The 17,291-nt window shown below is 32.8% G+C and overlaps 1 protein-coding gene across 1 annotated transcript in view; it reads left to right on the plus strand.

The window, feature by feature from the left end:
- LOC117330665 (mannose-1-phosphate guanyltransferase beta-like) overlaps window positions 1-13,941 on the plus strand; it is a 30,811-nt gene extending 16,870 nt beyond the window's left edge. The window contains exons 2-11 of the mRNA XM_033889101.1: window positions 931-962; window positions 3,367-3,519; window positions 3,937-4,017; window positions 4,719-4,767; window positions 5,118-5,260; window positions 5,667-5,825; window positions 6,922-7,000; window positions 8,725-8,852; window positions 9,379-9,561; window positions 10,303-13,941. Coding sequence (XP_033744992.1) covers window positions 3,391-3,519; window positions 3,937-4,017; window positions 4,719-4,767; window positions 5,118-5,260; window positions 5,667-5,825; window positions 6,922-7,000; window positions 8,725-8,852; window positions 9,379-9,561; window positions 10,303-10,434 — 1,083 coding nt within the window. The 5' untranslated portion in view covers window positions 931-962; window positions 3,367-3,390 and the 3' untranslated portion in view covers window positions 10,435-13,941. The remainder of the gene's footprint in view (window positions 1-930; window positions 963-3,366; window positions 3,520-3,936; window positions 4,018-4,718; window positions 4,768-5,117; window positions 5,261-5,666; window positions 5,826-6,921; window positions 7,001-8,724; window positions 8,853-9,378; window positions 9,562-10,302) is intronic.
- Window positions 13,942-17,291: the final 3,350 nt, after the last annotated feature.

A 17,291-nucleotide genomic window follows, 5' to 3' on the forward strand; every position in this document is an offset into this window, starting at 1 on the left:
TTTATATAACATTTATATTTTCTAAAACAGATTTTTGACATTTAATTCAACTTGTGCTTGCATATGCATCTCTATTTGAATACAGATATCTGAATTAAATAGGTAAAAACCCAAATACTATTTTTTTGTAGCTTGTCATAGTTTATACTCATGGTACCAGGATTTAATGTGGGTTATTGTTTTCAAATAATATGAGAGCTACATGTATCACCAAAACAGCTATGTCCTATGCATCATGAGGTATGCGATTATTTATTTAATCCTTTCTATTTTTATTTAAAAATGATTTACAATTCAGTAAACTGTGTTGTTTATAAATATTCATTTGGAATATGTCCATAAATACTTTCATCAAATAAAGAAAAACAACAGATTTTGGCTCATGTAAAGTATACAGTGACGCCCACATGTGACAGGGATATATAACAAGTGTCGCTGCCTGTGGTGACACCCCCATCATCTCGACAGTCCGATTCCTGTTGTCAGGGGTAGGCTATTGATCATGCTGTTCCGGGGGTTCCCTCCCTCTGTCTCCTCAGGCAAAACAGCAGGTAGAATATATAATTATCTGACCAATATTTCACGGCAGGTAAGATTACCCTATGGCGTAATTTAGAGTTTATTTAACTCCGATCGATATGCAGGTACAGTATATTGCCTACACTGGCTATTTTGTACACAGTCATTCTAAAAACGCAATGACAGTCGCCGCCGACATTGTAACGCGATCATTGTAACAGTGCAATATCTGTTAACATATTTAATGACGTAAAACACACAACTCATGACCTGTTCCAATGACAAACTGTTCTGGCTTGCAAGTCTCACGGTTCTTGCAACTCTCACGGCGACCGGTGCCCCCTCCGTGAAACTTACAAGTACCGGAAGCGGAACTTGCAACTCTCACGGACTTGCAAAGTACACGCTACAACGTGGCCTAGCTCTCTCTGTACCCTTTTCAGGTAAAGTAACGACAGAATTTGCGGGGTTCATGTATTTATTGGAAGTGCCTTGTACTAAGCCTTATTTTCGAAACCATCTATTGATTCGGAACCTGTTACTCTTTAACGAATGATGCAACATGACTTATCAAAACATAACATGTCGAAACTGCTTTTTATGCCGGACTTCTATAAAGGATCATGTTCAGTATTTCATCGTTTGTCTTGCTTGTGCTTTGTTAATATTCGACACCATTCATGAATGATATTTGCTATTATTCGTAAGAAGACCCGTCTGACCTGAGGGGCTCGCCAGGCTATAGCCTATAATTATTTATGAAGTGAAAATACTGCTGTCAGATGCTTTATCCAAGGGAAATAACTCTTATTAAAGTTTTAGATATCTTAATATAATCAACTTATTAATATTTAATGTCCGATTTTTTCATAAAGCTAACTTAAACGCTGAAAATCTAGATAGAAATTCAAGTTTGAACCATTAAGATTTTCTGCAATCAGGGCCAAGATCCTAGTCACAGTGACACCAGTTGTAGCAATTAATGCTCAACCATTTTTTCCCTTAATATGTGTTTATATAAACTGTATCGTATTTTGTTGATCTATGTTTTCTCATTACAAAACAGAAAACAGATTGGAAATCAGTTGAAAAACAAATTTTCTATGCGATTTTTAAAACACGAAAATCCACTGTCCTATAATGGCATTTTTTTCAAATATACAAAAAACGTGTACTCCATGCATCTTGATAAGTTGAATATGTTTGTTTGTATAAATGGTGTAAGAATTGGCCAATTGTAATATTCAAACTAAAAACAGAACATTCTCCTATTTTTATGTAAGATATTTTAGGTAAAATGTTCCATTATGACCATTCTAAGTGGAAGTTACTCCGGTCCCCTTCTTAAATGTTTAACAAGTGAAACTGAAAGTAGATTCAAATATCTTAACGAGGTAGTAATAACACCTCACTGTAGCTATAACACGATTTAATTAATTGTGTTTTATATATAAACAAATGATAGTAATGTTGGTATGTGATAAACTGCAGTCGACACAAAATATAAGTCTGTAAATGTGTATATTCAAAACTATAGGTCAAGTTGACTTTGATATGACATTGATCAGTCTTCGTCAATGAAATGGTGTGTTCATATGTTATTGTAAACGTTTCATTTGTTTAATATTGATGCTTAAATTGATTTGATTGTTTGCTGTGTAATTCAAACTAATGGATTCCATACAAAACTAGAGAGAAAATGTGTATGGTGTACCGCTGTGATCAGGGTCTCTCTGCGCTACTTTCGACCGCCATCTTTGATTTTACGATGTTTTTCAGTGACCCCTGTCTCGAATAAATGACATTTTCATGTGTTTCCCGGGATTTTCATGCATATTATTATATACCCAAAAAATCAGAAATGCCTAAGTAATACAGCCAGTATGGTCATGCCGTTTGACTCGGCCGGAATCACGGTAATATTCATAATTCAGTTTTTCAAAAAAATCGGCATTCCTTACCCTTTTGCGAATTTTAACATACGAAACATAGTTAAATCAATAGGATTCCTTATGGATATTTTTAGGTAATTTATGCGTTTGTACAGAATGATAAAGACAGTTAACTCCTCCAGATACTAAACCCTATAATTGGGGTACGTGTTTTAAAGCGTTTCTAAGATATTGATACGAGTTACCTGCCCTTTGCTTGAGCATTGCTACCAGTTGCATTTATCCAGGGCAAGGGGCCTGTTTGCAAATCAGTTTATATTTAAATGTAAATAATTCAGGCATACATGTAGATCTTGACAGACCTGTTGATGTTAATAAAGTCCTTCAAAGTCTTTGTCAAGACCCGACTTAAAATATCTCAAAATCACCAGGTTTGTCCTTATTTGATAAACAATTCTAGTCCAATCAATAAATAAAAATGACACATATATAGATAGTCCACTAGTCTATAACCAATCATGATTAATGCAGATGCTCCAACTTTCTGACCTGTCAGTTCGCTGCATGTCAGAAAATCTAGTGTACAATGTAGTTTTTCGTGCTAGAATATTCGGAGTGAACCAATCAATTAAATCATGGATGTAAGTTGTAACACAATTAGTTAATATCAGTATTCCTCTTGTTTATTGACATTCTTTTCTTTAGTTTCACAACCCTCTGTTTGGAAACTTCATTGTCAGGTGATATTCCGAGATTTTTTGTTGGGAGAAAAAGAAAAAAAATCTCACTGTTCATATATGTCAGTGGTTTGGATGAACCAACATTTTCGCATTTTCAATTATATAATAAAAGATGAAGCAATTCATGTACAATATCATGAAGCAAATTAATATACATGTATGTTAGATGTTTTTCTGAAAAAAAATATTTGATGAATTTTGGTAATCTATTGCAGGTTTCCATCTACAAAACCAAGAGAATGAAGGCCTTGATTCTAGTGGGAGGTTACGGCACAAGGTTACGACCTTTGACCTTAAGTTGTGCAAAACCTTTAGTAGAGTTTGGAAATAAACCAATGCTTCTTCATCAACTAGAGGCTTTGGTAGAGGTAAATATCATTATTATTATAAACTAAAAAAAAAGAGAAATCACTAAAGCCATTTGTATTTGTAGACTGAGAATCCCCACACTCATAACCTAAAGTATTTGTCACGAAATTCTGCACACTGAGTGGCCAGCTTTTATATAATCATTATATAGCCAAATTTTGTATTCATGTTTTTTTAAATTAAAACTTCATCCTGAGAATGATTAAATAGATTCTACTTCTTTTGTACATTTTGGTTTTTCTTCTTGAAGTTATTTTCATTATTCCATGTATTAATCTTTTATGTGGATTTTTGAAAATACATTTCATTTTATTGTATTTACCCCTGGCCTATAGAAGTATCCAAACAAAGCTGTATAATGAGTTGCAATCTCCAATTTCACACTTTTACATGTAGAAATGTGTTTTATTTATTAGGCTGGTGTCACACACATCGTGCTAGCTGTCAGCTACCGTGCCGATCAGATGGAGCAGGAACTTAGAAATGTGGAAAAAAAGGTAAATATTGTTCTCGTCATTTCTTTCATATTTTCATTTCAGTTTTAATATTGTTTTCAATATATAGGTTGGCATTTTCTACATTACAGGGTATAATTAATGGAATTACCATGTTTCACCAGGTATTTGATTTGAAGACAAGTTATTAGCAACAATTGATATTGGACGATAATAATCTATAGATATAGGTGTAACAAAATTTTAGTAGGTTGATATTATACATGTTATAGGTAACTGAAATGTTGACCAGCGCTCAGCCTCATCAATAGTCCTAATTCAAAGCTTCAGTATTTGCATCCTTCTCCATCAAGTGGAGAAGAAAGAAATAATCTATCTATAATGATATAGTAAAAAACAATTTTAATAATTGTAAAGTTAATTGAAAATAAAGAGTATCTGAATAAATTCAAAATCCAAGATGGCCATTATGGCAGTCATTTTGAAAATCACATTTTGAAAATTATTCAGTTCCACCCAAGATGGTCCTGATCAAGTGTTGTTTGTTTTGTGTCCAAACTGGTCTAAATTCCCAAGTGGAATCTCAATAATGAATTGTTCCCAGTTTCACTATATACTGCTAGTAAATATGTATACTCTGGTTCTAAATAGGCAGCTGACAGTTAAGGCCCATGGGCCTATTGTTAAGCTAAGGTTAAGGTCCTACTAAATGTCACTAATACTGTGCATTGTGTTATTTTCAGTTGGGTGTTAAGATAATTATTTCATTGGAATCTGAACCTTTAGGAACAGGTAAACAATATCACATTTGAAGATATTGGTGGACAATTTATAATTAATAGCAAATAATGCTTATTTAAGACTTCTATTTTCATCTGTCGAGATTTGACTTAAAGGATATTCTGGTTCATATTAAATTTTATTGAAATACTGAACAATACATTGCATATGCATTTCAATCAATAGCTTTGACAATTTTTTATACCAACTGACTCATAAATTTTCTTAAATAAGCCAAATAACTATATCATTAGTTTTCATGGTTTAATCCATTATACAATTAGCTGTCATCAATTTCCTCTGCTTTCCATTTTCTATCTATCTCATTGATTAACTTTATTATTGTTATATATCACCAACAGCTGGACCCTTAGCATTAGCCAAGGATCATTTAAATAAAGACAACGAACCTTTCTTCGTTCTCAACAGTGATGTCATATGTGATTTCCCCTTTAAACAAATGGTTCAGTTTCACAAACATCATGGCCGAGAGGGAACAATTATGGTAAGTAGACTACTGTAGTACTATTCTCAACATTAATGATAATACTATCAAATTTTTGACATCTCCCAAATCCAAGGGTTCTGCTGTTATTATACCTTTATTTATTACCCGTGGAATCTGTCATAGCAAAATCAAGGCTCTGAATGCATCATCTGTGGTGGATGATACAGGCTGTGTTAGTGATTATTCTTAAAATCATTAATGAAAATAAAAAGATTCCTGTATAAAAGACCATGTGTTCAGATGGTTGGTTTTAGTTTTACCGGTTGATAAAATTCTAAGGTGATGGCTTTGCCACTCATTCAGCGATATTTCTTGAGCAGCTTGAAGTTTATTTGTACCTTTATCTCAAAAATACAAATGTCTACGTAAAATTGATTTGAAAATTTAATCTTAATTTTCTCAGGTGACGAAAGTTGATGAGCCGTCCAAATATGGTGTTGTCATTTATGATGCAGAAAATGGAAGGATACAACGATTTGTAGAGAAACCACAGGAATATGTGTCTAATAAAATCAATGCTGGAATGTACATATTTAATCCTTCTATACTGGACAGGATTCCAGTAAGTATATCCTTCTTTAATTCTTTTTCTGTTTACATTTTACACTGCATAATAATTAGGAAGGATGACACAATTATTGATACAGATCTTATGGAAGCATACATTTGTAGCACTTGTGGCACAATGCATACATTTGTGGTACTATGCATACATTTGTGACAATATGCATGTACTTGTGGCACTATGCATACATTTGTGGCAATATGCATACATTTGTGACAGTATACATGTACATACATTTGTGGCAATATGCATACATTTGTGGCACTACATGCATATACTGGTGGCATTACCTGGTACATTGTATGCATACATTTGTGGCACATCTCAAATAAGGAAATGAATTTACATTAATTTGTTTTAAGACTTGGGATGCTATTTACATGTTTATGCCAAATGCCTATAGTTGTACTATTAGATTGGGCCTCACTGCTACATTGTATATGCTACAGTAGCTGTTTCTCTGGTAACCAAGTATTGATAATTTGGGATGTTACTGTAAAGTAATAAAACTCAGATAGTAGAAAACCTCATAAGTTAAAATGAATATTCAGGATTTATTAAACTGGTAGTTATAGATAGTTGTGTGTAATAGCTGAAGACAAACCAGGTTTTACTGCACAGAACAATTATTTTGATAGTGTTGTTATAGAAATGTTATTTAGAAGGGATTGACAATACACCAAAAGTGATATTTCAAAGATACTATATTAAATAAACCAAAAAAAAAGCAATAAGGGTAAAGTATTTTAAGGATAAGCAATATGGTAACTTGCGTGAGAGGATGTACAGGATGATTTTACGTTTTTCTTGTCCTCGTTATACAAAGTATGGTACAGTAAGTGTTTAATACTTGTGTGGAACTGAACTGGATTGTCAAGCTATTTGGTTAGAGCATAGAATTTGAAGGTCTCCTATGTTTCAATCCTAGCCTGATCATGATCATTGTACATGTGTATTTTCCCTTCCTTACTATAGCAGTTTTTTGTTTGTTTGTTGTTTTTTTGTTTTTTTTTGTGATTGGTCAAGTTTGATTGATCAGAACTTTTCTCATGTAATGTATGGCTAACTAATTATAAGTATGTATTGATTTCAGCTGGAGCCAACTTCCATAGAAAAAGATGTGTTTCCCAACATGGCCAGTGATAGTGACTTGTATGCCATGGAACTCCAAGGTAATGTCTTAAGGGTGTATGCATCCTTACTGTTTGTGAACATGTATGATTGTTTCCAATTCTTAAGATTCTCATATACATTATAATGGAGGAGAATTATTAATATGATTTGTTGAGGAAACTTGTGTGAAGAGTGTAAACTTGTGTGAAGAGTGTAAACTTGTGTGAAGAGTGTAAACTTGTGTGAAGAGTGTAAACTTGTGTGAAGAGTGTAAACTTTTGTGAGGAGTGTAAACTTGTGTGAAGAGTGTAAACTTGTGTGAAGAGTGTAAAACTTTTGTGAAGAGTGTAAACTTTTGTGAGGAGTGTAAACTTGTGTGAAGAGTGTAAACTTTTGTGAGGAGTGTAAACTTTTGTGAGGAGTGTAAACTTGTGTGAATGGTGTAAAACTTTTGTGAAGAGTGTAAACTTTTGTGAGGAGTGTAAACTTGTGTGAAGAGTGTAAACTTTTGTGAAGAGTGTAAACTTTTGTGAAGAGTGTAAAACTTTTGTGAAGAGTGTAAACTTGTGTGAAGAGTGTAAACTTGTGTGAAGAGTGTAAACTTGTGTGAAGAGTGTAAAACTTTTGTGAAGAGTGTAAAACTTTTGTGAATATTGTAAACTTGTGTGAAGAGTGTAAACTTGTGTGAATATTGTAAACTTGTGTGAAGAGTGTAAAACTTGTGTGAAGAGTGTAAAACTTTTGTGAAGAGTGTAAACTTGTGTGAAGAGTGTAAACTTGTGTGAAGAGTGTAAAACTTTTGTGAATATTGTAAACTTGTGTGAAGATTGTAAACTTGTGTGAAGAGTGTAAAACTTGTGTGAAGAGTGTAAAACTTTTGTGAAGAGTGTAAAACTTTTGTGAAGAGTGTAAAACTTGTGTGAAGAGTGTAAAACTTTTGTGAAGAGTGTAAACTTGTGTGAAGAGTGTAAAACTTGTGTGAAGAGTGTAAAACTTTTGTGAATATTGTAAAACTTTTGTGAAGAGTGTAAAACTTGTGTGAAGAGTGTAAAACTTGTGTGAAGAGTGTAAAACTTTTGTGAAGAGTGTAAAACTTGTGTGAAGAGTGTAAAACTTGTGTGAAGAGTGTAAAACTTGTGTGAAGAGTGTAAACTTGTGTGAAGAGTGTAAACTTGTGCGAAGAGTGTAAACTTGTGTGAAGAGTGTAAAACTTTTGTGAATATTGTAAACTTGTGTGAAGATTGTAAACTTGTGTGAAGAGTGTAAAACTTTTGTGAAGAGTGTAAACTTGTGTGAAGAGTGTAAAACTTTTGTGAAGAGTGTAAACTTGTGTGAAAAGTACATATAAGAATGTACACATTCAACAAACTAACTTGTACAATTGTTAGTTCCTTATTTTTTCAAGTCAACTTTAACATATTATAATAAAGGGAGATAACTCAAATAACTTGTTTATTGGCGTGGGAGTATAGTTATAGCATATATGATAAATATTGATTACTATATTGGTGATTACAATGTATATAGGTACTGTATAGAACTGTAATATCATAGTAGAGGTTTTTTGTGCTTTTTCTTAACAGGTTATTTCATAACTTTAATCCTGATGTTTTGTGAGTTAAAGATGATTTTTGTTAAAATCTATCAGTTCAGAATGCAAAAATAAAATTTCTACACAAATACACTCCCTTATAAAAGGTTGATGTAAACATTTTATAATTGTTAAAAACTTCTTTAATTAGGATATAAAATGTAAATATTACCTTAATATTTTTGGTGACAGGATTCTGGATGGACGTTGGCCAGCCTAAAGACTTCCTCACAGGAATGTGTATGTTCCTTGGCTCTCTACGCCAGAAGTCACCTGATCAGTTACACAGTGGAGAAGGGATCGTAGGAAATGTTTTAGTTGTAAGTTAATTAGATAAGTCAAACTTACTTAACAGTTGTTTGCTCCAAGTAACTTTGTATCCATTCATTATGTATGATGATTTTATCATTTAAAATGAGGAACTTTATTTTCTAGCAATACTTTTTCTATGTAGTTGAAGGGCAGTTGATTAGGTTAAATAGTTTTTATGTCCCCATTTGATTTATCATGCCCCTGTACATTTCATTTCGGGCCATACTGCTCCATGACTTACCGTGATTCCGTCTGTCTGTCTCTCCACCTGTCCAACTGCTGCCATAATCAAAGCTTATCAAGGCAAATCAGATCCAAGCTTAAAGTGTTGCTCTTTGTCTGTCAGTCTTCTTATTCTTCAAATGTTTAATTTTTTTTTTTTTTTTAGATATTTTAGGTTTTGGCTTTTTTTCAGTATTTATACACATTTATTCCTGTTTGTGTCAAAGCAGGAGTTTGGGCGTGCATATAACACAAACATTTTAAAGTCCTTGTAGTTTTTTATATGTCTTTTATGACATTTCTTTAACACAGGATCCTAGTGCAAAGATCGGTAAAAACTGTCGGATCGGTCCTAATGTGACCATAGGACCAGACGTAGTTATTGAAGACGGTGTATGTGTCAAACGGTGTACAATCCTAAAGGGGGCAACCATCAAATCTCACTCATGGCTCGAATCCTGCATAATAGGTTGGAAATGTGTCTTAGGTCGCTGGGTAAGTAATTTGATTGGCTCTCAGAAGTTACAGTAATGGAAATGAAGATACATTAATATTAATGAATCCAAAGTTGTGAATATCAATTAAAGTATAATATTACCTAGTTTAGAATTTTTGTGAATATCAATTAAAATGTAATATTACCTGGTAAGGAATCTTTGTGAATATCAATTAAAATATAATGTTACCTGGTACAGAATCTTTGTGAATATCAATTAAAATATAATATTACCTGGTAAGGAATCTTTGTGAATATCAATTAAAATATAATGTTACCTGGTACAGAATCTTTGTGAATATCAATTAAAATATAATATTACCTGGTAAGGAATCTTTGTGAATATCAATTGAAATATAATGTTACCTGGTACAGAATCTTTGTGAATATCAATTAAAATATAATATTACCTTGTTAGGAATCTTTGTGATTGTCAATAAAGATATACAAACATGGATTGACACTTACATTTAAATATGTGTTGGTATTCAGAAAATTGAGGTCTTTCCTCTATGATCCATGACAGTATTTGTTTTGTATGACGTCTATTCATGGTCACAAATCCGCGGCGATGTCTACGGCAGATCAGTTAGTATAGAGATGAAACATAGTAACAGATGTTCATTTTATTAATTGTTTTAAAAAAAAATTAAAAAAAAAATGATTTGAAGAAAATTCATGTTTGTGTTTGTTACTTAGGATTATTTCAGGACATTAAAACCTTTATATCTACTTTTCAGGTGAGAATGGAGAATGTCTCCGTGTTAGGTGAAGACGTCACGGTGAAGGACGAACTGTACATCAACGGAGGACGAATTCTACCTCACAAGACCATAGGCACATCAGTACCCGAACCTCAGATCATCATGTAGTCAGTTGTCCGGCATTCATCACAGCATGAATCATACTAGTCCATCATCTGACTTATGGAAAATAGAATGCGTTCAATGTTAACACTTTAACAGCACTCTTGAGTGTGTGAATTTGGACCTTTGACTGTGTTTCTTTTTTCTTTAGCTTTGATCATAAATGATTAAAATTATGAATTTTTAAATACCGGTATTAAATCATGAATTTGAGTATGAAAATTGTTGTACATTTTATAAAACTAAACAAATATTTGACACAAGATTTATGATTACAATAACACCTGACCGATGTTATGTATTATATGTGCAATTTGATATAAAATTATCAAAATTCTGTTAATTTAAGCTGATATGAAAGGCAGAAAATCTGTTTTTATAGGAATTTGTTTTAGAGAAGGGAGATGGTCTGAAGATTAATAGTTATTGCATAATCTTTTTTCGTACACATTCAAGCTTCAAATAGGTTGTTCTTGATAATTTTCAGTATTATGTTTTTGTACATTCCAGTTTGTTATGAATGGAATCCTTGTACGTAAAATGTGACAGTATTTATATTTCCAACAGAAATAATAGGTTTTGTGGTCCTCAGTCCTTTTAGATAATAACCAAGACTTGATATTGAATTTGTTTTAAGTATGTGATGTACATATTAAGTTAATTCAAATTTTAAATTTGTAAAATGGAATGGGAGGAGTCTGATGAAAATGGTGTAATCGACTCATGAGACATTTTTACATGTACATATTTAATGTGACAAGAATTTGATATGAGAGTTATTCATGACCTATACAGAATACATATTCCTGGATTATGGTCACTGATCCAATCCCTGAACCTGTTTTTGCACAAGTTGAGTATGTATATGTTTCTGACGAAGTTTAAAACAATCCTTTTTATTATCTGGCTTTATAAGAAACGTTTTGTTTACTGATATCAATCCCTATGTGCAATCTGTCATTAGAGATGTTCTTAATACACTTACATTATATGTATGTATTATTTTACTAGATGTGTTGTGTTCTTTTTTTAAACAATCAAATTCCGTGTAAACAAATAATTTCTCGTCCCCCATACAGCTGACACCAATTGGTTGCCATAGTTTTTTTTGTAACTTTCATTGAATATACCTGGGATTTTTTTGATTTTTTTTTTTTTTTTCAATGATTATTCAAGTGTGCAAGAAGCAATACCCCAAGATCTAGAATCTTGTACCAAATTGACAGTCTGTCCAATCAAGGATAAAAAGTAGTTGTTGGGGGAAATATAATCAAAACGATTTCTTAAAAAAAAATAATTAATTCATTTTAAATTCTTAAATCTCTTAATAGTGGTTTTTAATGGAGAAAAAACATTACTGAAGAAAAAATATTACAAAAATAAAAGATCCATATGTATAGTGTCATAACATATAAAATTATCATACAGAGGTACAGGGATGACCACTAATGCCTTATTTAGGGGAAAACACTTTAGAGGGATAGATTATTTTATTTTTTCCACTTTTCTGCTTTATGTTATTATATCATTGCTATGAAATCCATAAATGAACGAGAAACTGCTGTAAAGAGGTGAAGTCTTTGTCAGGTTTTTGTACAAATATATTGTCTATTCATTCAAAAGTTGTGCAAAAGATTATCAAAAATTATTTGGAAATGATTTTCATTCTGTAGAAAATTTTAATTGTACAGCCATATTAATCAAAACTTTTATTATTATTTTACACTCTCGCATATTAATTAAATTTCGTATAAAAATAATATGTATTCTTAAATCAAATTATTACAATACAACATTGGTTTCCAGTATCAGTACGAACAGCTGTTGTGAAAAAAGCACCAAGACAAAATAAAAAGCATGTGAAACAAAACTACCATTACCAGAAGATATTTAATTGGCATGGCTAGGCAATAAGAAAGAAAGGAATTTGCTTGTACAAAGTAACATTTAACAATAGCTCAATATTTTGTATCTGTGCCAAATATTGACACATTTGCAAGCTGAACCAGGTACATCCTCGATACTCCAGGCGTTGCGATTAAATAGCTCTCTTCAGGGGTGAGGAAAGCATATGTGATTGTAACCTCTGGAGTATCGACGATGAACCAGAGAATATTCTATGCAATTTCTGTGTTTGTAAAACACAAGTGTTTTTATTTGAGTGTGTTTTAACAGAATTATAATTATTTCTGTTTTTTTTGTGCCTTACATTAGATGTCAGATTATCTGCCTACAGAAAATGGAAATCAATTAGTGACATTTTATTAGTTCAAGGGTAATAACTGCTTGGTATGGTTTTCAGATTAGTGTTTTTCATCCTGTAAGCTCAGACTGCCGACACATAAACTTTGACTCAATATATAGGAGGACTTATTGAGGACAATTAAATTTTTGTTGGCATTTTAACTGCAATAGATATGGGTCAGATTATTATCAACAATTGACTTATATTTCGGACATAACAATCTTTGGATTTTATCCTTTTCAGTGTTTTGAGTTTTGGTAATAGTCAGAGAATTATAAATTACTATTGAATGTGTTCAATAAATAATTAACCCAAAGTATTATCCAATCATTTTGTGATAATAGATGGGGAAATTGTACCAGCTCTGATGATACTGGTGGCTCAATTATTCATACATGTACACTGTACTGTAGGTAATTTTCTAATATATTTATTTTTCAGAATATTTATTCACTGCAAAACAAAACAATATATTATTAGTGTTAAATTATATTTTAGATATGTTCATATTTATTTAAAAGCGCTGAATTATGATAATTGATAAATACAACCTTGTGGTGTACATGCATGCTATAAATAGCGGTAGTGTTAAATCAGAATGATGTAAATGAAATAGCTTATGTGTCAGTATGGAGGTATGAATGATAAATGTGTGTAGTATTATTCTACATGGGTATTGTATACAAATATATGTTGGCAGCATTTTTATATTCTTGTATACTTCGTATCTCCTCTCACGATGAAACCGATATGGCCACACACCAAGCATATTTGTTAAGAAAGCAAGTTCTGAACCATGAAATGGAACAAGGTACATGTAATTCATTATTTTTCTGAGAGTGGTATTATACACCTGTTTACAATACACCTGTGCTATTGTCTTTAGTCATTGTTTAGGTGACCTGAATGTGGAGGGGATAATTCTCCAACTGACATTTACTTGGTTAAAACGAATTTCATATTCATTAAGATGGATAAGAAGCTTTCAAATCATAATTACATAATTAAAAGTATCAAGAAAATTGATGTTTTATTTTCAAGAATTGTTTTTAGTTAAATTTGGGCTATATTTTCTAGTAGATGCTTTGGTTAAAATTGTAGAACTTTTATTTTGATGAACTGGGAAATGTTACTTTGATTTTGTTACTGTTCCATAGAGCAGAGAATCTGAATGTGCTTGATTATACCTTATATATAACATGTAACATGGCCTTGTTTAGAGATAAATTGGTTGTTACACTTCAATCTCTGGTTACATGTATTGGCATAATAATGAACTTTTTGATGCCAAAGACTTTAATTAAGATTACAATGTGGGCAATGTTATGATGACGAACTGTGGTTACATATATTTTGTATCACATAATTTAATGAATTTATCTTGATTGTGTTTGATATTTATTGTAAAAATATACAGGCAATAAATCTTATAGATTTATTAATGAAATAAAGAGGTTAACTTTATTTATTTAACAAATATTAATAGCTCTTGTGTGCCTGGATGGACCATTACAAGAGGCGGAAATTAATCGCCAAATATAAAGAAAAGAACATGGATAGGCAGGTGATCAGATCATTTTCCCCTACTGATCAGGAATCGGTCCCAAACACCCTTCTCTCCACTGCAATATCCACTGTGCCATATGTATTTATCTTTCAATGTAAAATGAAATGCAAACTCATTTAAAGGTATATGCTATCTTGCTGATTTGTGTATTCTTCACTGAAGAGTTCAACAATAATAAACTCTACATGGGAATTTATTGACAGCTGAGATGACTACTGACCTGGTAATGAATATAACACATCCACTGACGTCATGGTTTTATGAAGTATCTTCACAGAAATCATGGTCTAAAGTCACTTGAAAATAAGATTGCATTGTATTATGAATTATAGATTGTATACTGTATCCTTACCTGTGGATGACTGAGACCCCGGATGTGACAATCCCCACATGTGGTGCAGGGAATTATTTAAAAGGAATTCACTTTTTATGAATCCTTATGTCGATCCTCAATGTCACTTTAACAGAACTCCTTTTCTTGGCTGTTCAGAAAGTCATCCGCTACATGTTGTATGACATCATTCATGGGTGCCTGAATTAGCTGTTTTCAGTTTTGGAAATAGATGAAAGTCTGATGGAGCGAGATCAGGTGAATAAGGCGGATGCTCAATCAATTCAATGCCACAATTGTGAATGGCAGCCATGCCAATGACAGACTTGTGAACAGGAGCATCGTCCTGATGGAATAACACTTTTAGTGAGCATTCCGTGGCACTTAAGTTTAATATTTCCCCGTAACTGCCCCAGAAGTGAATAATAGTATGTGCCATTGATTGTTTGTCCCTTTTTGGAGATAATCTATCAGTAGAATACCAACTGCATCCCAGAAAACCGAGGCCATAGCCTTCCCAGCTGATGGAAGGAACAGTCTTTGCCTTCTTTGGCGGAGGAGAGCCAGGGTTCTTCCATTGTTTCGATTGTTGTTTGGCCTCTGAGATATAATGTTTCATCCATAGTGAAATCTCTGAAGAAAGTTGGCAGGATCTTCCTCAAAAAGGTTAAGATTAGCATGCGATAATGTGCGCCTGATGTGCTTCTGATCAACTGTCTTGGTACCCATCGGGCCGAAAACTTTCTCATTGCAAGATCCTCGGTTAGAATGGAATGTACTCTTTCCTGTGAAATGCCAACTCTACTGGCTATATATCTTTCAGTGACTCGTCTGTCAGTCATAACAATATCATGAACTTTATTGACCATTTTTGGGGTTGCAACATTGACAGACCTTCCAGGACTGGGGTGGATGGGTGGGGTTGGGAGTGTCCTCAAGGCTCTATCGGCCGCGCTTCAATTCCACAACCCACCTTTTCACTGTCGCATATGAAGGGACATCTTTCCCTTGTGTTACTACGATATCATAATGGATATCAGGTGTTAAACCTTTTTTATGCAAATATTGCATTACTGCTCTTTCACCGATTTTGTCCATTTTGCAATAAATCCCTTGTCTTGTTTACTTTAGGGTGCTACCTCGTCGATCCTTGAGTACACGGCCCTATATAGTCAGAGAACAGTGGTAAAGAATATCTTAAATTTGTCTACATATCATATATTAGATTATATAAAACTGGTTTCGAAGTTTTTAATCTTTTCTCGACAATTTTTTTTCTTAATTCTACGACTCGTTTCATAAAACCACAAATGAAATGAAAACTCATTCTAGATGGATCAAATATATCGGACGTGATCTCGAAGTCTTCATAAAGAAGTTAACCAAAATTTAAGCATACCACAAACAAAGGATGACCCAGGAATTCATCCGTTGTACATTTGTAAATAATGCATTGATGTTCCTCAAATGCCATCTTAATTTCTTTACTTTCAGGAAAATAATTTACATTGATGCCAAGATCTGCTTCTGAAAGTCATACATGTAGGATATACGGGGTTTCTTGTAAAATACGTAAATGTCTTTCCAATATTGTGAAATTGGTACCTTCCTTCCTTATGGAATCCCAGCCAGACCAGCGGAGTATCGTGGCTCGATCGCTCTGCTCATATACTGTTAACTCATTCATTTTCGTGGGTATTTAATTTTCGTTTAATTCGTGGGTGCTATTGATCCACGAGTTCAAATTTCCACGAATTAATTTTTTTTTTTAATTCGGAGTATATATATATATGAAAGTTATTTCGGTCTTTTGTTTACGTAGAATACTGTATGGAATCTAGTTAGATTATATTTCAATCAAGCAAATTAGAACGTAAATCTCTTTTATCTTTTAAAATGCCTCATACGAACCGTACGTTGTGACGAGGATTTGAGCGAAACCCCTGTTGGTGAAGTGATAGATTCAATAATTGTTTGGTAGATACTCTGATTAGAATTGTCAGAGTTCTTTCCCTTTAAGCAGGACATTTGCAGACTCAGATAAAAGTAGAATACAACCGCTCATGAATATAATGTTGAGTAAATCCTGGTGCATAATATATATATAAATATATATAGAAGCTCACGTGATTTTGTTCGGGGACGTGTAAGTCAATACGAAGTAAGATATATTTTTAGGTTGACTTGTTTAAGCGGTTAGCATATTATTCAACCAAGATTTTTTTTTTCTGTTATTGAAGATAGGCATTTGTTTTATGTATAGTTCAAGCAGATACCCAATGTATGCTTTTACCAGCATTCCTGGTATTCAAAAATGGAGAGTATAACACCATATGGAAGGTGACCGCCCTCGCTATTTAATACTAAAATCATATATATGCAATTTTTGAAATTGAAAAATCAAACCGAACAAGAGGACATATGTTTGAAGATTAAAAAAAAATAATGCAAGCGCGATGTCAGAAAGCATTCATTCATATTAAGAATCGTGGATATCTGGAACAGTCTTCCCGAACGTGTTGTTGTTTCTCCAACGATAAAAGACTTTGAGACCAGCCTTGATAACCACTGGAATGATCTTGAACTAAAATACCACCATTTTGCAAGTTATAGTTATAACACAATATTCGGAAGAGACACTAACATTTTAAACTAGTGATTCAGATATACAAAATGTAGAGGTGTATTGCCTGCATTCATTAATTATCATATATCATAAC

Source organism: Pecten maximus, chromosome 7 (assembly GCF_902652985.1).
Source record: "Pecten maximus chromosome 7, xPecMax1.1, whole genome shotgun sequence".
Taxonomy (NCBI): Eukaryota; Metazoa; Mollusca; class Bivalvia; order Pectinida; family Pectinidae; genus Pecten; species Pecten maximus.